Source organism: Falco naumanni, chromosome Z (genome assembly GCF_017639655.2).
Source record: "Falco naumanni isolate bFalNau1 chromosome Z, bFalNau1.pat, whole genome shotgun sequence".
NCBI lineage: Eukaryota > Metazoa > Chordata > Aves > Falconiformes > Falconidae > Falco > Falco naumanni.
In genome coordinates, this window is record NC_054080.1 from 76,888,577 (window position 1) to 76,914,671 (window position 26,095).

General features: G+C 46.6%; 1 protein-coding gene across 2 annotated transcripts; it reads left to right on the forward strand.

Annotated features, from left to right (window-relative positions):
- The first annotated feature begins 19,253 nt into the window (after positions 1-19,253).
- On the forward strand, positions 19,254-24,663 carry LOC121081631 (phospholipase A2 inhibitor 25 kDa subunit-like). 2 transcript variants are annotated; one of them, XM_040580825.1, is made up of 5 exons: positions 19,256-19,404; positions 20,581-20,697; positions 21,885-22,034; positions 22,173-22,313; positions 24,285-24,663. In XM_040580825.1, the coding sequence occupies exons 1-5, from the start codon at positions 19,356-19,358 to the stop codon at positions 24,503-24,505; spliced, it is 678 nt and encodes a 225-aa protein (XP_040436759.1). In that variant the 5' UTR covers positions 19,256-19,355; the 3' UTR covers positions 24,506-24,663. The 2 variants fall into 2 exon arrangements, with proteins under 2 accessions (XP_040436760.1, XP_040436759.1); XM_040580826.1 differs by lacking the exon at positions 20,581-20,697 and having other exon boundaries at positions 19,254-19,404.
- The last annotated feature ends 1,432 nt before the right edge of the window (positions 24,664-26,095 follow it).

Consider the following 26,095-nt stretch of genomic DNA (forward strand, 5'->3'; position numbering starts at 1 on the left):
CACAGGTATTCCTTTGCACTCTGCCATCCTCCCCTTCGCCCTCTGTTTTTTCATTTTCTTACCTGATCTCTTTTCTTATTCTTTGCCTTTGGGGCTGGACAGGTTTCCTATTGGAGCAGGTCCATCTCTGTCTCTTGAGCATCTTTCATTCATCAGCTGCTATGGATGTCTGCAGTGTCTTGCAGAAAATGAATGTTACATGGAGAGCCTGAACTAGAAGCAGCTATGAGATTACTCACATTTTGTCTTCCAGCATTGTCTGCGTCCAAGGAATCCCTTCTCCTCCCAGCATGGCTCCATGGGAGGCTGTATGGGCCAGACTCGCTAGCAGGAGTTGGTGGTTTGCCTAACGTGACTGTCGCCAGGGAACATCACCTGGCTTCCTCTGCACTGAGCTCCAGAGATGTGGGCATAGTTAAGCTTTTTGCAGAAGTCTCCCATTTCCTAAGGTGGCCACATACGGCTGCAAAGTGGTTTGAATAAAAACATTGACTGACTGTACTGTTAGATGTTGCCTCTACAGCTAGGGAGGCCTGGAGATTCTTCCTGAGCCCGTTTCCCTAGATTATTGCTATCATGTTTGTGCATTTCTTCCCTACCTCCTCCTCTCTGTTGCCATAAAAGAGAATAAGTGACATAATTGTGGATGTGGACTCCCCTGTGCCTCACAGCGCTTAAGATCACATGCCTGTTTCATAGTGGTGAGAATGTCAGGCAAGAACCAACAGCCAGATGAAGACGCATACAGCAGAAGAAGGGAGCACGACCCTAACGCTCAACCTGATAGTGGTTTGAACACAGAGGGGTGCCAGAAGGTGAGAGACAGGGGGTATGAGGTTTCCGAGGGTCATCTCTGAGGAAATTCCCCCAGGAATGAGGAACATAGGATAAAAGGTAAATGCACGTGTTTGAAAACCAGCAGGCAATGGCACAGCCTATCTGGACTACCCAAGGCTGGGAGCCAAACCCTTCATGTAGCCACTAATGGCTTTCCACATGGAATTTAACCAGCTGGAGGAAGTGATCACACGTCCTGGTTTCTGCAGTAGCTACCCATCAACCCAATGTCTGATAGATCTTTCCAGCTATGTGCTCAAACCTTGGCATGATGATTGTCAAGGTCCTTGAAAGTGCAGTCAGAATGCGTGCTACCATGCAAGGGCTTTGCTGAACTTGTATGGCACCATTCATTCACCACTGACTTTTGCTCTTCCAGTCCTGCTCAGACACTTGTTTCTTAGGAATCTAGATTGGAAAAATATTTCTGGAGCAGTTATTAACACTAGTGCAGCTGTGTTGCTGTTGGCTTATGCTTGTGGTCTGGTAGTGGGCATGGAACGTGATGAAAATTCCAATATCCTGATTCGCCACCCTGGACTATAGTAATGTAATATATGGAGCAACCAAGATATTACAGCTTAATGAATTGTGGTGACCTGCAATATCTGTGTGACCTCAGCCTGTCCCATCTGTCAATACATTGTTTGTCACCACTTCTTTGGCCGTAAACTCACAACCCCTATGAACAATCCACCATTCCTGGGTTAGGCAACACTGTTACTCAAAAGGAGGGGAAAAGAAAAGCAGCTGGCTTAAGCTGAGGAAGAGTGTGAGACCAGAAACTCACATTTTGTATCTTGATGCTTTTCCAAATATAGCCAGAGCCACTGCAGGTCACAGATATTGTAAGACTCACAGTACAGCCTTCCTGGGGGACCTCAGAGGCTCTTTCTACTGTTCTGCTGCTGTAAAGTGCTTTCCTGGCTAATGTGTCTTTTTCACATGCCCTTTCCATTTACCAGCCCCAGTGTGATCCATGGAGGTGAGTGAAGTACAGCCTACAACCCTCTAGTTTCCTGGTGTATTGTAATATGGGGAGAAGAGAGCGTTATCACACCCATTGGCATGGTCTTCTTGGAGTGGCAATTAATTCAACAAGAGCTGCAATGCCAGCCAAGCTAAAGGAAAGTAAACAAAGAATTTGTCTATGAAAGCAAAACAAACCAAAGAGTTGAATGTGCTGGAAGAAGAGGCAAATAAGAGAAAACCACACTTTGTACTAGTCATCCTAAGGCTGGCCTGCACGGCCTCTCTTGCTGTGCATCACACAGCTAGCCCAGGACCCCTTTCTCTACCTGAGCTGTTGTGCTTTTCTTATGCAAACTCTGCGGCCTTAAATTGTCCTTTGTGGGAGCAAATGCGCATTTCAACATTTATTTTCCTTTTGTACCCATACTCAATGTGAAGTTCTGTTCAGATTCAGATCTTGCTTCCTCTCCCCACAGATGACCTCTTTTGTTACTGACTTGATTAGGAGGCAGTCTTTTCCCTGTAAAATTACTTTATGCTGAGTTGTTATTGTCTGGTGAGGCAGGACTCTTGTCCTCCTACGTGTACTCACACGTGGCTCATTACAAGCTCTTGATGGAGACTTACAAGCAGCAATCTGAGGGTGATTTGGCTGAGGGAGACTGATCCCTAACTTAGGTTTTGAGGACTGCAGTCCTTCGTTCATATTCCACATGGACATGAGACTTCTTCAGATAGGAAACCACTGAGCTGTGTTAGTCCCAATATATAAACTTTTCTGAAATAGATGTTATCTTAGATTACCAGTAGTTCCACATAAGTTTTGTTGGTAGTGGTGGCAACTTGGAGACTGTCTGCCACAGACCACTTATCTCTGTTCCTGGGCTAGTGTGGGAACTCTTATTAGATGCTTTCTGTCTTGCTTTTCAACTAAAGCAGTTCACTGACCCCCTTTGTGGCCACACAGAAAGCTGGCAAAGCTTGTAGGAGGACTGTACCACAGGACCTTTGGTTCAAAGAGATCTCCAGAGATCTGCTCTCCAACCTCCTGCTCTGACTATCTGGGCTGCCCCCAACACTTGATCAGGCTGGCCATGGCTTTGTTTACCTGTGTCTTGAAAAGCTCCAAGGATGGAGATAACTCTGGTGACCAAACCCAGGGCTGGTCCTCGCTCCCAGCTAAAAACCTTTTCTTCACATCCACCCTGAACCTCCCAAGCTCCAGTTTGTTGCTCCTTGTTATATCATCTGCTTCTGCTGAGAAGAGCTGGGCTGCACTGTCACTGTAGTTGCCCTTCAGCTAGTTGCTGGCTGCAATCAGATGTCTCCTTCAGCTTTCCTTTCACCAGACTAAAAGATCCCATCTCCCTCAGTCTCTGCTTTTGGGATATGTGCTTTGTCTCCTGATCTTGGTCACCCTCCTCTGCTCCTTCTCCAGTGTCTTGACACTCATCTTGAACTGGGGGCCCAACAGCAGAGACAGTAACTCACTCACTTTGCTTGCCACAGCTGTCCTAATGTAGCTCAGTTTGTGGTTTGCCCAATTTGCAATAAAAGCACATCGTTAGCTTATAATCAGCCTGGCATTAACAACATGGTAAGATATCATAGTCAGGGCAGGAATATCCTTCACCAGTACTTGCACTGAAGGTGGACCCTTCCCCACAGACTCAGTAGTGTGGTGATGTGAGTGCTCAGTTTGCACACAAAAACATGTCTCATGCCAGAGGACGTTTTTTCAGCCACCTGTGAATAAAAGGTCATAGCAGCAGACCTGCACTTAAAGGGATCTCAGAGAAAAGCCCAACTGCTTTGCAAAGAAGGGTGTGATTTAACTCTTCCCTCTGATTTACTGTGCAGCATGATGTCCTAAAAGCATATTAAGAAGCGGTGTGGGAAGCACTACAATTTTAAATGATGCCTATGTGGCTTGTGGTCTATAAAGATCTCATCAGATATTGTTGAGGATGTTAGCTCTGATACCCTGGGAAAGTTCCAGCACAGATAATTGCCCCCTGCCTAATTCAATTCACACTTAACAGAGCAGCAACACGGAAGTGAATGCCCACAGGGTAGATGAGCGGTGGGAATCAGGAGTGCACAGAAAGAAGATTAAGAAGCAGAGATGGAAATTCATTGAGGATCAGCGTTTGGGGAAAAGCCTTTCTCCCCTGCCCCAGGAAGAACTTCCTGCTTCTAGCTGTGCCAGCCTGAACATACGGAAAGAAATCTTAGGTTGTGCTTCTTCTGGAAGAGAGAAGTAATGAAGGATTACATCATGGATGGTGACATGAGGGATGCCACAATTCTTTCTGCAAGACTCTTCACAAACCTCATGAAGGAGGCCCTCGTGTTCTCTCCAGACCTTGTTGGTAGGTGTTATGGAGATCATGGGCTTCTGTTTCCAAGTACTTGCTGTCCCTCCTAGGGAAAAAGGGAGGTATGCTGCTTGCCTCCACTGGTGGGGGGGCAGCAACAATGTGAGCATAAAACGCTTTTGTAATGTGGTTATAGGGGCAGACTCTGCATTACAGACCTGACACCGTTTACATCCTGTGTCTATCTTAAAGTGTTTGAGCATGTTTTCTGCAGAGGAAAAACAGAAATACTGCTAGGATAGCTGGAGATAGGCATGTCAGAGGGAGAAGGAGATCTGTCCTGTCTTAGACATGGTTAAGCTGACACTTTCTCCTGTATTGCATATTGCCTTACAGTCGTTCCTCCTCATACATTAAGCAAACTGAAATGGCTTGGTTTGCTGAACATCTCCCTTGAAATGCAGAATGAAAGGCCCCTGCACTGGCTGTGGCTTGCTCTCTCTGCTCTGCATTCTGTGAGGCTATATCTACTATGTCTATTATTTTGCATAATAGATTGGTGGTCTTGGTGGGCTGCAGGTTCCTCTGCGCCAGGTGCTGCACATGCATTTGGTGAAAGATTTGTCAGAGAACCTACAGCCCCAGATAGGTCAAAGCAGGATAAGAGGACAGTGACAGCTGCCCCATACCGAGTTCCCACCTTTGCTTTTAGGTACTCTGGGAGGCACAGAGGGATGCAGCTCACATTTACTTTTCTTTGGTGTGAAGAACTGTACCACTGCAGTTCCTTTCCTGAACAAAAAGTTGGAGATCCCAACTTTCCTGCAGTGCTGGCATTCTCCTGTTTGTCCCCTGGGAGGCACCTGGCTTTCTGTTGGCCATCCCTTTCCCCAGCTGACAGGAACATCCTCTCCTTTCCAAAGATCAAGTCCTGAAAGTCCGAGTGTTATCGCATTGCACAGCAGCTCTCCAGATAAGCCCCCTAGCAGAAGAATTACCTCCTTTGCACCCAAACAGCCCTGGGGTTCCCTCTCCCAGATCGCTGCTAGCAATAAGAGAACAGCTGCTTGTGAATCCCAGGCAGTGACTCTAAGCCAGCCAGTCTCTGCAGGATAGCTAGCCCAGAGCCTTCAACTTATCTCTAAGCTCTGAGAACAGACCTGCTGCAGTCTGTGCGAGTACAGGAGAAAACTGAGAGTAGGACCCGACTAGATTTTTCCATTTCAATCCAAATTGAATCAATTACTCATCCAACCATGTTTTCCTTGTTATAAACTTAAGGGATATTCTCACCTAAGCGCTTTCTGAGCCATAGTCTTATTTGAAGGGTGTGTTATAATTCAACTAGCAAGCTGGGGCAGCTCTCCCTGGCAAGCTGGAGGTGCTGAAAGGATCTTGGCTTCAATAGATGAAGGTAATTGGGAGACGGGATGAAGGAGAAAGAAGAGAGAGGAGAGAGCTGGTTTCATCCAGTTATGTATGCAGAATGTTAAGTAATCGCATAACTTGGTAGTAATGATTCATCTTGGTGATACCTTGTTCAAGTTCTGGGCTAGTTGAGTCTTGTACCCATGCTCTAGGCTGCAACGGGTACAAAAGCATCTCTGGCTCTGAGGGCTTGTTAAATATTGTGTAAGGGACTCAGTTCCCTTTTCTAGTGGAAGCAGATGCTAACTCTGAAGATGTTAGTGTGCCTGGGCAGAGGCTTTCAAAATGTCAGGAACAGCCCACTGGTGGTGGAAGGGTGGAAGGCATCTGTGAAATGAGGACACATGCTTCTAGGCTGTGGAAAACACGGGGCTTTGCCAGCAGGCTGCTCTTGGAGAAGTGTTCTCTTGCCAAATGTAACCTTGGCAGAGAGCACGTATGAGATGTGCACATGCCTTCCTTCTAGTGACATTAATTAGACAGCCATTTCCTTTGGGGCCAAAGGCGTTTTGGATCAGTGGGCACTGGCCTGTTGTCCAGAATTACTGTGTTTTAATCTTGGCTTTGGTTTTATGCAGATTTTCTTCATCCTCCCTTGTGGAAACCAGTTCCTCCGTCTGGTGTCTGTAAGAGGAAGAAGTGGTTTTCTTTGGCCATGACTTTGTGGTTCCATACTGGGAAGCAAAAGGAGAAGGAAGAGCATTTTCCTCGGGGTGTTAATGTCAGCTCAGCAGAGAAGGGGATCCTGTGCTATGTGCACTTTGTGTTACTGGTGACAAGCTTAAGTATCATGCTTTTAGCTTTGCATGTATAGAAACCCAAACCCTGGACAGCCTGGGGCATGCAAAGTTCTAGGCAATCAGAATCATGAGCTCATTTCTGGAACGGGGATGTCATAACAGTTCTATAACATATTAGAGCTTCCAAGTATTGAGTGTCCTCTGTTCAGCCCCATGCGATGGGGAATTAATTTCTTAGCTTCCCTTGCAGGTTGGCCACTGAGTTGTTTCACCCATGATGGAGATGTGCCCACATCCCAAAAGATGAACCTGGGACCCTGCAACAGGTCCCAGCCAAAAAGACAGAGACTGCATAAATGACGGAGATGGGGGTTGTGCTGCTTCTGCAGCCATCAGTGCGGTTCTGTATGCTGCTGGATTACACCACAACATGGATTTGAACCAAAACAGGTTTGAGTCCTGGATAAATTGAAATTTAACTACCCAGGATGCATAATACGGACTTTAGACAGCAGGTATGTTTTTATACATGCCTGACCCAGCACACACGTTATGCCAAAGACAGAGTTAGTGTGTAGTTCCCTGACAGTTTCAGCCAAGTGAAATGTGGGCTGCTGCCACCTTGTCCTCCTCTCTGTCTCTGCCAGCTTGGCCACATGCCCCTGACCATATTGCCCTCTCCGTTGCTGGGTGAATGTTAGATGGATCTGCTCTGTGAAATGCCTTGCCAGGAGAGCACAAGAGCACTGGCAGTCATGCAATGGAGAAGAAGGAGAAAGTAGGAGGAAGAGGAGGACACACCAAGCAGAAAATATGAAAGAAGAAAGTGGTGACCTTGTCTTAACTGCCATGGTGTGATATTATATGAGCTTAGTGCAGTCAGATGACATCTGATTTGACCTAGAGACAGCATAGTACAGACTGTGCTGGGTCTGATCCACAGCAAAGCCTGCCCGGTCAGAGGTAATCGTTAGAATACATTTCTGCCAGCAGTGTCAACTTCTGCTGCACCAGAGCTCTGCTTTACATGGCTACGGCTTCTTTTGCTGGTAATAGGAGCCCTCCTTGAACCCTTGGATGCATATGGAAAAAGTACTGGTTTTACGTTTACCCAGCTCCATCCTGAAGAACGGCTCAGCTCTGACAGGCCAGTATGACAGGAAATATCAATTCCTTGGCATAGACAGAAGGCAGGCCAGGACCTGTGTTCCCACAGCAATTTTCCACCTGGTTCATAAATAGCAGGTCTTGATGGGTGCAAACCCATGTGGAACGCAAAAGCTATTCCTTTGGCAACAGGTGGTATAACACGAGATGTGTTTAGACTGGAGTAGCTGGAGCAACCCTAGTGTAATGCCGTGTGTCTTGGTTCACCTGTGCATTGCTTTCAGAGGAGAGGAGACCGTTTGCTGCCTCTAACCCTGCCGCACGGTGCTGTCACCACAATGGGATTGCATGGGGACAGAGTGATATAGGTACAGGCAGTAGGGCCTTTGCAGGATTGCTTTTGGCAGGGCACTTATGCCGTCTGTGAGACCACGAGCAAATTACTTAGCTCTGAGTGTTCAGGTCTCTTCAGTAAAGCATTTAGGGCCTGGTGTTGCCTCTTTCTATGCATATATACAGTGCTAGCATAACTGGGTCTTGCTGCAGTTGTATTTCCCAAGGGACTGTATAAGGCAAAGCACTGTCAGAGCATCATGTAAATCTGTGGGTTTAATAACTTTGAATCAGCTGATATGGGGAGCATTGTAGGGTCTCCAGGGATAATGCAATGCACAGGGTCCTCAGGCGGGATTCAGCTTGCAGGCTGAGACTCATGCATTTTGGTGCCATTTGAAATGTCCTACTGTATCTGAAAAATCCTCACGTCACTGCCAGACCTGAGACAGGAACTACAGCAAACCCGTAACAGCAGCTTAGCTCCTTGAAGGGAGCATGCAGCAGATTTGAGCCCTATGTCAACGACTTTGTTTGGGTTCCCATACCATCTCCATCACTGTACTGCTCCGAAACTGAGCACCTCTCTTGATCTTCAGCCAGAAAACTGACAGGGAAGTCCAGATCCTGTTGCTGGGGTATGCAGAATCTATATGCTTCATCTATTTCTCCATTTGGTCTTGGGATGTCTGATAGGAAGACGAGTAAGTCTTTCTCAAAGCCCCAGCTTCATCTTCACCTTTGTATTTATTTGCATCCCTTTTTGTCTATGAACATGGAGCTGCTTCTGCAAGTTTTTCGCTGATGATGTCATGGTCTTTTCTAAGGATGCAACTGTATTCAGACTACTCCTTCAAAGTGCTGATGCATCCAGGATTAACAGATCACAAAGTGGTGGTGCTTCATGCCAGCATTTTCTGAACTTTTTGCCCACTTGTATTAAACTGAACTCCTATGTCTTGAGTCAGGCAGGCAAGTGGGAATGAGAGAAGCAGTATTTCTCAGTATTAAGTCTAATCAGAGACAATTCCTCAGAAATTGCTCCCTGGCCTGATGCCCTGAGCTGTGCCCCACAACACAAGCTCAACTACTGGACGTGCCACTGTTTCTGCAGTGCTGGGCCACTCAGTGGCCTGTCTCTGGCTGGCTGGTCTGCACCGATCCTGTTCCTGATCTGCCTGGCAAGAGGGTCACGGTGATAATTCCTGACACTGTCCATGGCCACAGCTCCCAAAGTGCTGTCAACCCATGAGGCAGCGTGTGACTGCCCCGTTGAATCTCATCTTTTCCTCCAGTGAACATTTCCTTTTGCAACAGAAAAGGGATGATACACCAATCCCCTTTGCCCAGCTCATGTAAGTCCTTTGTCTTAATTGCCTGCATCCCCTGGCTGGAGACAGAAGTTGAACCTCCTTCGTTATGTTTTTCCTCATTTGCCTTTACTCCACACACTTTCAGGGTTTGGTTACATGCCACTAGGAGACAGACCTGGATGGGCTCTGCCTTTCCACTGAGGGGGCCTGGAGGGCTTCTCCAGGAGCTGTAGAAATCCTGATATATTCTGCTCTTCAGAGCTCCTGCCTGGAGCTCCCCACTGCTTGCTGCATACTTTCCAGCTGTCATGGGCATCAGGTAAAGCTCCGAGGGAATAAATGTGTTTTCCATTCATGAAGAAATGTAGATCTGGTATACGCTGGAGTGGCATCAGATGGGACAGCTGAGAAGGTAACGTTTTGGAGACTATTTCAAGAAAGAATTGTTTTATTTCACAGTCAAAACAAAAAGGAGAAAGTGTTAAAAAACTTCCTTGAAGTGAAACTGGATCTCTCTCTAGATCCAAAAGACATTGCTTCCTATTGTCATTAGTTTGGTTAATGAAGTGATAGAATAGAAAGGGCAGTCTTTCCACTAGTTGCATTATTGGCTTGCTTTCATCCAGGCATAGCCCAAGAGATGTCAGATGTCTGTGCGTGGTCAGCAGGCCTTCCCTGGGACTATGAGTTTGAGGAGGTTCTGCCATGGAGGGGGGGGAATGTTACTTCTGCCGTCTCACCAAGGTCCTTCCTGGCTATACACCCCCTCTTGTAATCCCCCCAAATCTGCCCTAGAGCCTTTCTCTGGAGGCAGCGCCAGCCTGCCACAATTTTTTTTTTATGTCACCCTCACGGTAAGGTTTTCCATGTAACCAGTAAATGTAATTTTGGCTTTCCTCTAACTGAGATACAGATATTTTAAAGACCTTGTTAAGATAATGCAGAGATCTGGATCCCAGCTGTATTCCTCAATCTTTCACTCCATGTTCATGAAAAAATTCAAATATAAAGATGACAAAAACTTCCTTGAAGAAAGTTACAGTAGGAGGACTTTTTGCTTTAATATGGAACTGCCCTAGTCTTTCAATAATCTTCTTATACCTATTTTAGGTATCTGCCATTTTTGTTTCACATTTGTTTTTATTTTCATTCTGTATCCACCTAATTACCATTTCAATACATCTCATATCACTAGCACTGGAATTTCCCATGTCTTATCTGTATGGTATTATTTTTTATTTACTCATTATACTGCATGATTAAGTTGTTAAGTGAAATCTTTTAATCTATTTCCATAAAACCAAATGTCTCTGGGGCAGGCTCATTAATATCTTGTCGTTTCCCAGATGATTCCTTGAGGCCTGAAAGACACACCAACCCCATCCATTCACCGGTATATTACCCCTACCAGTTATATTTATAATATCCCAAGGTTAAAGATGTGGGGCAGACTGATTAAAGCCCATGTCTGGGGAGGATTTTGTTTGCATCTATGTCACTGATATGCTAAAATTATTTTGTGGGCATATTCTTGTTGTAAATCTTTGATTTCATATAAACAAACAGCTTGCAAAGGACCCCAAGACGTCTGTAGCCTAGTCTCCTGACTTGCTGAAACCAGTCACTTTTTGGTTGGTGTAGCAGAGTGAGTGCCTATGTGTGAAAATGTATTTATTATCATACATTACCTTGGAGAGAGCACCTTGCCAGAATGGTTTTTATCCCCACAATGAGGGTGTTTGTTAAGGAATGAGAAACCCTGGTTCACGTCCTTTTGGCCTGAGTAGGTAGGTGCATGACATCCATGGAACAGTTTGATGTTGATGACGTTGCAAGGTCATTCATCTTTTTCTGCTCATCACTTCTGCTTGGATCTTTCCCAGCTGAAGACAAGCAATGTTGAAGTTGTTTGCCTTGTTGCATACATAGCTCTGGACGTTGACCACAGCAGCTGCCACTGGTTCCTCAGTCCCCAGTTACTGGTGTCACCAGATGCGAGGCTTCTGTGTGAGTATCTCCAGGCCGCAGAGGGAAGCACCCTTTCCTCTGGATCCTGGAGGTCAGCATGGCACCCCCAGCCCATACCCAACCTGCTTGCAGGATGTGAGCTGATGTCTCCACATGGTGTTGTGCCATGAGCTGTACCAGCTCATGCTGAGCTACCACGGGTGTCCCCATGCTGACTGCTGTGGATGTTTGCTTGGATCTCTCCCCATCTCTCCCCTGCCATTCGCTGCTTGCTGTTTCTGGGTATTTATCTCACGTTTGCTGTAGTATTTGATCATCCCACAGTATTACAACTTGTCAAACAGCTGTTTTGCCTGGGGGCTCACCATAACTTGGGCAATGCATGCATTTCCTTATGAATGTGTAAGAAAATGTAAGTACAAAGAACACATTTTCTTCAACTCTCAAAGACAACCAGGCAAACACAACAGCTTTTGCTTTCTGAAGGTGGCTGTTAACTAGAAAATCTGCCCAAACCAATGCAGGCTTTGACAAAACATACTCTTCTTAGTGCTATGTGACACACTCATCTGGGATTACCTTCATTTTATGATGCTTATCGCACAATGAATAATGTTGGGTTGGAAAGTGATGGGAAAGATGATCATCATTTGGAAAGCTGAGAGCATGTCTCTTGGTGCTGCAGGGCATGGCTTTCCAGGCTCTTGCTTATGCAATGTGTCATACTTCACAATAAGGGGCTGGAAAAAGGAGACAGAAGCTGGCACTGATAAGCACACAGCACCTGGGCTCATTAGAAATGACTTGTGCTTTGCACACACAGGAAAAATCCTGCAAAAGAAAAGAACAGCACTGGTGGAGTGAGGTCACACATCTCAGAGGTGGGATGCCAAATACTGTAATGAGGGTTCAGTCAGTTCCAGATCACTTCAATTTAAGAAAAGGTGGTAAACAAGGTTGTCTGGATCTTTAGACTTCAAAGACCTCTGGTATAAACAGAGCCACTGCATCTGTGTGGTGGTTCAAAGCAATACCTGCATGCAAATACTTCTCACCGTGGGGAGAGTTTGCAGCCACAGCCTAGCCTTTCGTCTTGGGCCTATTGGTAGCACATTTATTTTTCATTTTGCTGATTTGCCTGTATCTGCCCATTTCCAGGGCAGGTCTTGCTCAGCTATGACTACTGCTTTTCATAAGATCTTGTTTCCTGCTGGTGGGACTTGGTTATTAATTGACTGAATGGGAAGAGAGGGTGGGAAAGGGATAAAGTCATACTTTTAAGAATAAATGCTGTCAATGGCAAAAATGAATCGCTTTACCGATTACACATTTCCTTTTTCCAAGTATCTTGTAGTCTGTTTTAAGGAGGCTTCCTGTGCCAGAAGTGCCCAGGTGGGAGCAGTGGATAGCTGGATTAAGGAGTGGATGAGTGAAGGACTGAACGAATCTTTGCCCTCCTAAATCCCCCAGATCAGCCTAGCACCTGAAGCCCATGGATGCTGCATCTCCATGTTGGTGTTGTCTGGCTCCTTTTTTTGCCCACAAAACTAAGCTTTTAAAAGAAGTTTATAAATTTCCATGCTTTTCATTGCTTATTTCGCGAGGTCCAGTGTGATGCAAACGGCAACCACTTGTGCTTCCCAGGACTTGGGACCTTCATCATCGACTCCAAGCCTCAGCTGTGAGGAAGGGTTAGCTCTGTTTATAGAAAGTAGCAAACAAAACCCTCCATTTAGAAGAGACAGAGACTTCCAGGCACGCTAAATCAAGTTACCAGAGACCTGGGAGCAGGCCAGTCTTCCAAGGGACAAGAGTGAACACAAATTACTTGAGTGGCACTTAGAAAGTGGTTCCTGAAACACTGGAATTTCTATTCTGTTTTGAGAGTCCTAGTCACTGCCATTAACAATAAGTAAAATGTGTGGATATTAATATCATATTAAAAGACTCTCTCTCCTCTTATACATTCATTGTCTATTGACACCAGCCCATGGCAGTGTTAGCTTTATCTTAAAAGACCAGTTTAAACCGGTAAACTGGTCTGCCTCAGCTGCCAGCCTGGAACTCTCTTAGCAAATAAACTCCGCTGCTGGCAAATGTTAATGAAGTCACATGCTGGAGTAACTCACTGAAGAGGAAGTTGAAATATGAATGTCTAATAAGAACTGTGAATATCTAATAAGGAGTTACTTTTTACACCATCCACCAATGGATTAAATAGTCGCTGTTGTCTGGATCGCTTGAAGATGACATTGATCATTCATGCTGCCAGAACAGAAAGCTTGTTGAACAAGCTCTTATGCATGCAAATTTATCTTCATTCCAGGATACTTGAAAAGCAGCTAGATTCCCTGGCAATTATTTCAATTGAAAGGTAATTACTGGCCAGGGTACCAAAAACTCATCAGTATGAATGCCATATTGCCATAAAAGGTGTAGGATCAAAGGTACATAAAATGTCCCTTCCACTTTCTCAAATGCCTTGATCTCTTGAAAAATGAAGTTACATGATTTGATAATGTTCAGTAATTTATGTGTGTTTTCACTAGAGTGTTGTTGCACATGTGCAATAACATGTTAAATACCATCTTTTTTACCACAGAAGAAAACATTTAAGTAGCAGTTTCATGTTATTACACTCATATTATTTCCAGCCTTTAACTTCCCTGCCCTGATTCCCACATCCCTTGCGACAGGAACTCTCCCCCTAAGGGACTGACCTCTTCAAGGTGTTTTCAAGCAGGGCAGGTCCAGCGCTGGCCGGAGGTGGGAGGGAGCACACGGCTGTGGATGGGAGAGTAAGGACAGGGCTCAGTGCAGCCACCTTGGAGCCATCAGTGGCACCATGCTGTTGGAGACCCCCTCTACCCTTGGGTGACCCATTGCTATCACAGCCCTCTGTGAGTCGCTGAGCTTCACTTTGGGGTGTGCTTCCCCCTTCCTACATTGCTGCTGCTCCATTGGTGACAGTAGCGTCACTTGCAAAGTGGATACATGGCTGTGTGTGGAGAAGTCCTCGCTTAACATGTGCCAATTAACAACCTATTATGGGCACGCTGCTCTTCCAGGCACATACCTACTTCCCTGCTGACAAAGGCTCAGGACTGTGAGCTCCCTTGTAGGCAGCAGGGATGGCTTTGCTCCTTTGAACCATCTGGGTGTTACCAGTCTGCCTACCCTACCCGCCCCCCCCCCCATCTCCTGCTTCAAGCACTGAGCCCAAATCAGAAATAGGTGGGAAGAGGCAGTAAATCCCCACCTCTGGGGTTAGGTGGTGAAACATTGCAGGGAGCACAGCTGAGGGGGTGCCTTGTGGGATGTTGGGAAGATCCTAATCAGGAGTGGCAATTAGATTTATACTGACCTCCCACCACCTGGTTGGTTTATAGATTTGTGTGCTCGCAGCTGAAAAAAATGACCATCAAAATCTTCTTCAGCTTGTAGCCAGCAAGCAAGCAGTGAGACCCTCCCTGCTCTCACACTTTGGGACAGGTGTACTAATCCCGGCATGGTGTGGTTAGGGTTGCCGTTTTATGTTTCCTTGCCTGGGTAACCAGATTGGCAAGTTTTGCAAATCTCTGTTCTGGAGAACAAGGAATCGGCTCAGAAAACTGGTGGGTTTGATTCTTCTTTCACAGCTTTTTTTATGGGCTGTGGATGACTTCACTGTTGAAATGTCCTGACATGTTGTGGCTCTATCCTCTTGCACTGTGGGTAAAGGGAGGTAGGTGAGATAGTACCTTTGCTCTATTGCTCCCACAAAAGGTGTGCCTGGGCTTCTGGGACACTGTTAGACTTTCTCTCTTACTGGTGGTGTTAGAGCTGCTGGAGGTTTAAAAGTCAGGATTGTCCTCTAATGGGAAGAAAAATAAGCCCATTGTGGTTAAAAATGGCCGTTATGGGGGTGATGTCCTCTCCAGCTTGGCTCTGGAGTTGTGTCCTTGGTAATGGGGGGATGGTGGGAGACAGTACTGCTGTGGCTGCCACCGGCCTGGGTGACCCTCTGGACCCAGCTGAGCACCCAGGCTGTGCAAGGACCCTGTGTATGGGACTTAAACCTGACACGGTGACATGCGTGGACTGTCATCATCCATGACCTGCAGCATGCACATAACCATATTCTTCCTTATGTCTTTGCTTTGCTTTGAGCTTCTCCTGCTCTCCCTTTCTGCTCAGCTATGAGCAATGGCAGCAGGCACAAGGGGGCTCCTCTGCTTCTCTCTAGCCATCCCACCCCCACTGAGCTGCTGCTGCAGCTGCTAGTGGCTGACCCTTACCCAAAAGATGCTCCTTTCTGTGGCTGGCTGCAGGACACAGTACCCGTGCTCTGCTGGAGGTAGGAGCCTGGATAAAAACAATTGAACAACAGAAAACAGTGGATGTAAGCCAAGGAAGAGGAAGAACAGAGCAAAAAATTATCATACTATTTTCTGATAGTTTCTGTGCTATTCTGCCAGCCTCAGCTACTTCAATGTTGGGGCTTCCCCAGTGAGATGTGGTCTTACAGTCAGTGACCTCAGTGGATCTCAAACAAATGTGGCCAGCTCCTCAAAGGGTGCCTGCAGACCAGGATATCTGCAAATGAGGCATTTAGTGAGACACATACGTTGGATTTACATTGCTAGTGTGAGCTGTGCCTCATAGCTGAGCAGCTGCATTGCAAAGGCCTCTGCTTGGGTTCTTGTTTTTGACTGCCATTGCAGAAAGTGCTTTCCTGGCTTCCCAGCTGCTGGGGGGGAGCCTTCATCATGTTGCTGACACCCCTTAGAGCTGCAGTGACTGCAAGGGGTAAGGGCTGGCAGCTGCAGTGTGCTTGCCTGGTCCCAGGGCTGCTGGCTTCACCCTCCACCCAGACACACCCTGTCCTTCTGGCTCATTCTCAAATGTTTAATCACAAGAACAAGGTAGTTATCCTGGGCCCAGCTGATCTGTCATCACAGGGTTTATCTTGAGCTCTGATCTCACTTCTTTCTTAGAGCTGTCATTGTCATTCTTACACGAGCATCTTCCATTTCAGCCCCAGTTAGGTCTGTGTAAAGCTTTTTCCCAGCGTCTCCTACACAAGCTGTCCACCACCAGCCTTTTCTGTATTTTCCTTTCTTTGTCACTTTGCCACTTTTCTTGCTTTTTCCAGAGCTTTCCAACCTGGTTTCTTCAGCTGTGATGTAAATCTGATTGATTAGCTTCATGTTTTGATGACATACCTTTATTTTTGGGCTCTTAGGATGAGAGAAAACAGCATCAAATTGCTCCAGGGGAGGTTTAGATTTTATATTAGGAAAACTTTCTTCACTGAATGGGTTGTCAAGCATTGGAACAGGCTGCCCAGCAATGTAGTTGCGTCACCATCTCTGGAGGTATTTAAAAGGTGTGTAGATGTGGTGCTTAGGGACAATGTTTAGCGGTGGACTTCGCAGTGCTGGGTTGATGGTTGGACTTGGTGACCTTGAGGGTCTTTTCCAACCTAAATGATTCTATGAAACCCACAGGCATTTTCTGCCGCAAGCCTGCATGACGAATTCACATATGATTTTTGTCCATGCTCTAGCCTAGATGGGAGTCTTTCTTATGCCAAACGTCTTTCTTTTCTTGTCACTTCCCTGCCAATGCTATTTTCAGGTTTTAATTTTTAACTTATCTTGCCTCACAACTTTCTCTGACCTCCCCAGCCTCTGCCTCACCTCCCCATAGAGTGTGACTATTGTATTGCCACTGTCCTCTGCTTCTGGAAACACAGACATGCTGTAGAAGACAGGTGCTTCACGCACATCATGAAGTTAAAGTATAGGAACCAATTTAGAAAGGATCATGAGACAGAACATCTAATCCATCTCTCAGCCCTGGAGCAGGATCCTATCAGCTTAAATAATTCCCTAATAAGTATTTGTCTAGCCTGTTTTTCCATGCCACCCAGGATGGAGGATCCACACCTTCCTAGGTGATCAGCTTCACTATTGTCATTGTTAAAAAATTTCCCCAATGCCTAACATAAACGCCAGTGATAATTTACCCTACCCAACCCTTGTTTTTGCAGGCATATGTGATATGACTGAGTGTCCCCTGAGCACTTTTACTGTTCCCACCTTCTCTCTTAAGTCTTATTCTCCAGGTGTCTTATTGCTGCAGATTGTGGCTCCTCCTTGCTGCGCTTGGTTTCATCTCTAAAAATGCACATGAAAAGGCTGCAGCTTCACGCCCTACCTCCACGAGAGGTGGGAAACAGGTGAGTTCAATACAATTCGGTGGGGCTAGTGGAGTCATGTCATTCAGAGAAAATCCCCCAGGCACTTCAGTAATCATCTTAAATGAAAGGGCATGAAATTAAAATCACCAGAGACAATCATATCCACCCATCTCCCTATCTGTACCTGCAGTCCCACAGGTAGTAAAATGGCAGGATGACGCTGATCTGAGTACCCCAGCCTGGCTGGGGACAGAATTTTATTCAGTCTGAGGTTTACAATCAGTGAGGAACGAATTTCAATCTTGGACTGGCTGCAGTCAGAAGTTTGACTTCATTATAATGTTTCTACTGTGCCATGAGACCGTTTCTGAGTTGAAAAAGAAATTTAAAGTGGTGGTAACATTCTCCCTTGTCTTGTAATCCAGATTTATGGATGTTGGGGGACCTAGGCTTTTATCCAGTGTCACTGTACTTATTTCCGTTCTCACAATGCTGTGGGCTTAGCTAAGCAGAGGTCCCACTGGACTACTCAATGTATTTGGAAATGTCAGAAGACCACTTTTCCTCTGAAGAAGTTAGTCCCAGATGGGAAAAGTAGATAGTAAGATGAGAGAGAAAAACAGGAAAACAAAGCAAATGAGTGGAAACATCCTCAAGATCTGTGATTTTTCTCTATGGATTTGCAGGAAGCCTTTGGTAGAGCCAGGAATGGCATTTAGCTCGTTTATGCATTGGTAGGAACCCTCGGCAATGAAACCCACTCAGCTTTTCACCAAATAAATACCCAGTCCTGCCAGGTTCAAGGTGAGACTCCCTCAGCAGACCAGATTTCCCTGCTACATGATACATCCCCATAGGCAGCCCTTGTCCTGCGCTAGAGCTGTCCTGGGCAGCAGGATGGAGTGGGTGAGCCTCAGAAGGTCCTTGTGTTTGTGGTCTGCATGCCCCTCCTGTTGCTTGGGTTTCTCTTGTGTCTGGAGGCCAGATGAGCCCAGCACCTCTGCTGTGCTACAGAGTGAAAAGTCTGCCTGGGGCAGTATCTTGTCCAAGGAGCTGTTACTGCGGTTGCCTCCCAGCTGCACAAAGACATGTCAGTTCTTCCTTGCTGTCAATGCAAAAAGTCACGGAGGACCATAAACTAACTGGCTGTGTCTGATCGGGTGCAGGACAGGAGTATGGAGGATATCTTCAGGACAGGGAATAGTTTCAATGAGGCAGCACATAGTAACGAAACCTGCACGCGGGACAGGGAACCCTTAGGCCTTTGGTCACTGCTGCTTGGCATTAGCTCATCGTGAGATCTCAGGGCATGGAAAACTTGCTATAGCACGACCAGGCTGTCTCATAGCCACATAGGCGTTTTCTGCCTGCTGGCTGGTTTGATTTGAAGTCCAGAGGGACAATAGAAGACTCCCTTATCAACTTCCAAGTGTTTTCTATCAAAACCTGCACCCTGGAGGACCTGCTTTGCAGCTCTGACATACTCAGCCCCAGGAACCCTTGACTGAGCCTGCTCCAAGGTGTGCATTGGCAGTCATATTGCAAACAGAAATTGCATGTCAGCTTGGAGAGGAAGCTCACTGCTTGGCCACTGTCTGCTTTGCTGCTGTACTCGGGGCATGAGAGCGCTTGACTGTCTGATGGGAAGGGAGATGGGAAACCAGCCAGCAAAAACTCAGCCATAAGGAAAATTCCTGGCTGGCCCTTAGAATCCTAGAATCATTCAGGCTGGAAAGGGCACTTTGCTTCTTTGGGCCTAATGGTGAGAGCACAACAGCGCTGTTCAAACGGTTTCTGCTTCATCATTCATACCTATGGCAGAGGCTGAATGTTGTTCAAACAAAGTCTGCACTGGAGACATACCTGACAGATCTCAGGCAAGCCAGTCTTTCCCCACAGGCTGCATACTCTCAACTGGGGAAAGACAAACAGCATTACTTATGCAGAGGAAAAGGCAGAACTTGTGCTTTAAGAAAAAACAAACACTTGTGCTACTCCTCTGCAGATATATATATCCTCTATAATTCTTCAGAGCACTTCCCTGACTGCGACTTCCCCAAAACGCCCTGTTTTCCTCAAATCTGTAAAGCCCTTGTGGCACACGGCACTGTGCTCGGCAAGACCTGGCAGCTCCCTGTGCTTACATCCCATCAGCATGAAAGTGTCCCTTGGCCTTAGCTTCTTCCTGGCTTTCCTGGACCCAGGTGAGTTTTCTGCTGGGATCTGCAAGGCTGTGAGACATTGAAGTGGTCTGGGAATGGGTCGTCTGCATGTGGGGCCGTTCCAGCCATCTGAGCTACAGGAACCCCTTGTCTGGGGGCACCTGCACTGCAGAGAGGACACTGGTCTTCTTGGGGGATCTTTGGTGCTGTTAGCCAGTGTGCAGATGAGGGCATTTACAATGTGAAACAGCTGTCTAAGCTCCCGTGGTGGTCACTGGTGATCTAGCTGGGACAGTCATGGGAGTCACTCAGGTTACTCTGAGGCAGACAGACCTTTGGTCAGCTGAATCTATCTCCAGCCACCATTTAACAACAAGCTTAGGGGCTGATTTATTTTGCTCATGCCCAGGGTTGTGTGACATTTCAGACATTATATGTCATCTTGGCTGTCCTTCAGCTCTGCTCCAGAAGACCACTGAAATCTTGGAGGTCTTCTGTCATGTCTGCCACCCCATGTAGATATCACAGCCACTGCAAGAGGCCGCAGATGGCACCTGGGTTTAGGGAACTGACACATGCCCTGGACCTTTCAATCTACATGCTGGAACCTTGGGTTCCAATGAGTGTGTCAGGGAAGACATGCTGTTTGATTTCTGTTGATAAACATTTTATTTCTTTTTGACTGTTTCCTGCTGACTACCTGATACTCTGATCTGCGTAAGACGTTCCAGCAGGCAGTTTGTAAAGTGATTTCCCTTAACGCCTACAAAGAGATATGCTATTCCCCAAAACGCGTAAACGCCCACTGGCAGCTTCTTGATCCCCAGCCCCTGCTCGCTGCCAAGAGGGGATTTGGGGCCTGGGAAGCCAGGGACAGCTGAATGCCTGCCAGGGTGGAGGGGTTTGTGGGGATGCTCTCCTTAGCAGTGTCAGGACCACCAAGGAAACGCCTTTGTACAGGAGATAAGGGAAGCTGGCTCAGTATTGGTGGTTAAAATGTAAAATGCTTTCCCCAAATGGCTTCCCCTCACTTGCCCAAATTCAAGTTCATACTAGAATAAATAGTAATAGAAATAATAGAAAAAAGCAATGACACAAATTGAGCAATAGGACAAGAGAAATAAGGGAAGAGAAGTGCTGATATGATGAAGCAAAGTATTGATGAAAGGGGAAGCCTCGTGACTGCCACCCAGGAATGTGTCCTCTTTCTTTCCCCAGGGACCTCCCTTCAGTGTGAGGTTTGCCACAGCATAGGAAAAAGCTGCTCTGGCCCCATGAAAACTTGTAGTGGTGCTGAAGATACTTGCGGCATTATTCTGCATGAAGTCATGATAGGTAGGTGAGACACCCACCGTGGCTGTGGGCCAGCACCGCTGTCAGAGCAGGGGTGGGGATGGGTCTCTCCCCTCACCTCTGTCACTGTCACTTATGGTGAGTCCTTGGATAAGCTATTAATTTTCCTTTTCACTGGCAGAGGACCCAGAGATCAGGATGTTCTGAAATGGGAAAAGCTCTCCATTTCTCTGTCTCAAGCAGTGTTTCCTGCTGGGAGGGCTTGGTTCTTAGCCATGGAGGGGAAGGTCTAGGCAGCACACTGGGAGGAGACACTGGATTTTAATCTTTTTAACTTTAAAAAGGTTGAGTAGTTGGGTTGAGAGGCTGATGGCCTCTAGCACTGAGGGTGCACTGACCATGGGTGGAGGGAGAAACCGTCTTCATCTGACTCCCTTTCTTAAGTAGGGAAGGGGACACCAGGCAGCCAGGTCACACCACCAGGACTGAGCTACCACCATGTCCCCATGGTTGATAAGCCAAAGGTGGGTCCTGAGCCCTGACACAACTGTACACTTGGTTGTGTTAGTGGCATGTCTTTGGTCATCACCCAGCTTCAGTGATGTGACCAGTGATGGCTTTTAGACTGGAGGTTGACTTGTATCCTACCAGCTTTGGTGCTGGCAGCTCCAGTGGGTACTTCTTTCTGCTTGTGCAAAGCCACACTTCATCCTCAAAGTGCTAGAGGGACCTCAGTAGACCCCAGGTAACTGTTCTGCTCCCTATTGCACCTTTTGGGCTTGGCTGATGGGGAAGACTTAGACTTGCCTGCATCAGGGTGCTTGTGGCTGTAGTAGACCATGTACTCGGTGGACTGTGCATGAAGAAGTGCGGGCTATGGGTCAGAGGCATGTGGGTGACCCCGTAAGATCTGCAGCTGGGGCATTCTGGCTAACTTGAACATCTGCAACAAGGCCAGCTGTCTGTGAAGAGTTGTGTACTCTCCTGACTTTAAGCACACCATGGAGGAGGAGAAATTCCTGAATAGTGTCTCGGATGTGATGACACCCTCATTCCTCTGAGGGGATCACCAGGATCACTGGGGCTGATTTTGGGGGCGCTCCACTGTCCCCAGACCACTCTCAGGTCCCAGCACAGCTGCGTATCGGTTCCTGCTGTAGGAACTAGTGGGAGGGGAGGGGAGTTACCTTGTCGTTAATAGCTTGGCACTGCCCTCTGCTTCATTGCAGGGGGGGTGGCAATCCCTTCATCTGTCAAGTCCTGCCTGCCATCCAGCATCTGCCAGCTTGGCCCTATCACCATGAACTACGGGAAGGTAAAAGCAAGGAGTCACTTGGCTTGCTGCACAGGAAATAACTGTCAAACCACCTCTGTCACATGTAAGCTCTCTTTTCCCTTATACCCCGTCCCTTCTCTGTCTGCCCCATCCCATGGGGTCTTCCAGGCTAAGCCATCACCTGGCCCGTTCCTCTTGTTCCCTCACTAAAACCAGTTACAGTCAACCTCTTTCCTTCCAGTGCCACCAGAGGAAAACGTGCCCAATGGATACCAGTGTCCTGCCTGCTACAGCGTGGACTCCTTTCAGTGCAGTAACGAAATCATAAACTGCACTGGATCTGAAACCCAGTGTGTTGACATTTCTGGGTTAATGAATTCTGGTAATTGCCTTTTACTTGGGACTGTCTTTCATCTTTTTGGTTAAATGGGTGAAACCAGTCTAAGATAAAGCATCACAGAGAAAAGAAAATGGGCAAAAAAGTGTGAAGGAAAGAGGAAGAGACATGGAACTGGAAGGGAATGTTCTTAAAGGTAATCAAAGGGCTGAGGTGCTTTCTTCTTCCTCCTTCCCCATCATGCACAGACAACTGTTGGGATTCCTCATAGCATGACATAACTGAGGTCAAGAGCAGAACTGGACTGAAGCCATCTGATACATGGGCATGTGAGAAATCTGACTGAGACCCTGAACCTGCTGGGCCTAGCAAGGATGCATGAGGATGAATCTGGATCCAAGCCAGTTGCCTGCTTAGTGGAGGTTCAGGTGAAACTGGTACAGAGCCATTGGCTTTCTCATGAGGTGACGCTGGTCACTGGGGGCCAAGACACTGTTTGTTGTAGCGGTGCTTCTGCTCCTAGAGAGCCAGGGACAGGTTCCTTCCCATGAACAGTGCAACTGAGCCTTTGGGGTACCCAAAGATCTTGCCAGCCAGGGAACTCCAGCCTTTGCATGGCTGGGGTCACCAGCACCACATTACACTTCCATTCAGAAAATTTTCCTATCTCAGCAGCTGTAATTAGAGAGAGGAAAGTAGACCACAAGCTCCCTGGTCACTCCCCTTTCCTCCCCTGCCGCAGGTAAAAAGACTTCCATGTTTCATGGCAGTCTTGCCTGTGCTCCAGCAAGCAGGAAGAATAACAAGGAAATTAAGGGCACCAGCATCTGCTGTAGAAACAGGCAAGAAAATATTATCTTGTGTATGGTTATGGATGAAGTTGCTCTGAGTTGACAATATTTCTGGGTGATGATATGATGCCTGAAGGTCTTTGCTATACACTTTATAGACGTATTGGACAAACCCTGGATTAGAAGGTGCTTCACAGAGACAACATGAAGGAAAACAAGAATTTTCTTAGTCACAGCAATGGAAATAGAGTGGTGCAATTAGTTTAGTGTACTGAAATAAAAAATGCTCCTAACTTGTCTTGACTGAACTGATCTGCCTCTGTAAATAGAGCAGACCTATCAGTATGATTAGCTGCGCAGAGGAAGCAGCAGTGCAGGGGGCAAAGGAGGGCAAGAAACGAATGAAGCACCCTTATATATAATTTGTTCTGAAGATAAAAACGTCCAGCAGAATATTCCACATCTCAATGGCCTGTGCAGCAAAGAAACATGAGCAGCGTAAGTGAAAGCAAGCAATGGGAGCAAGAGTACGTGAATGGGGAGTTAGGCACGTAGCATCTTCTCAGGTGTTCTCCTCGGGTAGATGCACCACTGTTGGTAAGGGACAAATTCAGGTTCCAGGCTCTCCCTCAGTGGGCACGTGAGCAGGGTTTATCTGTTGGTTTGGCTAAATCCTGTAAGACCTTAGAGAATGGACTTACCTGAATAAATGGCTCACCCTGTAATGTCCTAACTACTCACCCCTGTGCACGTCTGGCTGTGAGATAGTAATCCAGTCCAAATGTCATGAGAGGGTTGGAGAGAAAAGGAGACAAGAACACCTGGAGTGCTCTCACACAGCCCTGGTTTCTTTAGGGAGCTAGGCAAGATTTGAACACATATGTTTTAATGTCTTTAAATGTGAGAAAGAAAACTATTAAAAACCTTTATTTTTTTTTAAATTTAAAACATGTAGATTTTTTTTTAAAATAATTTTTATTTAGCAGAAAGAAAGAAAAGACAAACTCTAAACCCTTTGTATTTCAAGTCAACCAAGGTGACCTTGTGGCTTCTTCAAATCTGTTCAGGGGATGGGAACAGACAGGAATGGGTTGGTGGTGTTGAAGCCAACTGGCTATAAGGAATGGGAAGTTCTTGGGGTGGAAATGGGGACCTTATTGGCCAGGGAGGGAATAACTATGAAGACTGGTTTCCCTGACGCATGGCATGTACTTCTCCTTCACAGGTGGATTGTCTCTGAAAGCTGCCATGAAGGGCTGCACCACCATTTCTGAATGCAGTATAGTAGGAGATGGAAAAAACAGCCTGGGGATGATGGACATAAGGTCATTCCAGTGCAAACCAGCTTCATATGGTTTGGCCATAGTGAGTTCTGGCTTTGCCCCTCCGGACACCCTCTTCCTCCCTGTCCTGTCAGGATTCATCTTGGAGAAGGTACTTTTCTGATTCTCACCAAGTGCTGGGTTAAGCAAAGCCGATGACAAACTCCAGCACTTTTGGTTTGCGCCAAATCCTTTTTGCTGTGGCTTCTCTGCCATGGGGAGTTCATCTTCAAATCACCTCTTCTTCTTTTATAATTTCACAGAATAAAGACAGTACCTACACTTATTTTGTTTCCTCATTGAATTAAAGACTCATACGTCCAACAAGGGTTGGTTTCATGTTACATTCTCTGAGTGTTTTGTCCACACTGGGGCCAGGGGAGACGGCATGAGGTGCCCGTGCACTGCACAGGCAATGGGAGCTCTCTAGACAGCCTTACAGCCTACATTCACTATTTCAGGATAAGTGACAAGTTCCAAAGCCACTTTTCCAGGCTCTGAAAGGGACTGGAGGTGAGTTCCTAACAGGTTCACGCTGTTTAGGAAGATAGCTTGCCCCTTTTCCTTCCTTTGTATCCTGTTTCTCCGCAGCAGGCAGAGTGCCTCTGTTCAGGGCCATCCTGACGCAGGCTCCGTTTCAGAGAAGGGTCAGTGAAACTGCCACAAGCAAACTGCTTCTGGCGAGAGCCTTTCTCCTCATGGTGGTTCTTCTTGGCTTACCAGACACTCTCCCATTTTGTCTTAGGTTTCATGATTATCTGGAATAAATGCTTACCTTAAGAAGGTTTAATTTCATAAAATAAGCAGTTTTCTACCGTGAAGGGCTGCTGGGAGTCCAAGTAATGGGAAGATTTAGCCCAATGTCTATTTCCCTTCTGTTGGCCAAGCTGCCCCCATAGCTGGGATAGTCTCCCCTCTTCTACATTTACCACCACCTGGCTATTCTGCTCCAGCCACTGCCTGCCCTAATGGGTCGCCTCAGGTTGGTCCTACATAAAGGCACTGAAGAAAAACTGCACATCTGGCAGCATCGCCATACCTGGGAGGTAGTATGGGCGGTGGGCAAAAGGATAAAACAGCGGGAGCTCTGGGAGATGCTGGAGTGTAGAGTGTACCAGGGATGTTAGCAAATTTCAGTGTTTCATTAAGCATCTGTTCCCAGATGAGTGGCCCATTTTTGAAGCAGAATTGTCTTTTGAACAGGATTATTAAGCAATGTGCATGACTCTGTCTATCCTAAGTAGCCCTGGCTCACAATGCAAATGTGCAGTGTTTTGGACACGGAGTTATAGTGTTGAGGCAATGCAATTTTATCTCCCAGTTCAATGCTGTGGCAGAAAGCCCTATGGAAAACCTTGGCTGCTGAAACCAGACCATAATGGGCGGCAGCAGCCAGATGACTATACCTACATATGCATGTATGAAAATATACATGATCAGCTTTTAACTTGCAGCATGGGCACTGAATGTTCTTGTAATTTCTTTCTCCCCCAGACTTTCTCTTCTTCCCAAACAGGCTGAAACTCCTTGCCTCCTAGTATTCCCACCAAATTATTTGGGAGAGAATTTCACATTATCTATTATAATAAAGGGGTGTGGGTCTGAGAGTGAAAATTAATTTTTGGGGCGGGGAGTGAACTGATAAAACAGATTTAATGCAGGGAAAAGAGTCTGGTTAGGCTCAGTTAATTATTTGCAGAGGCTGTGCAATTAC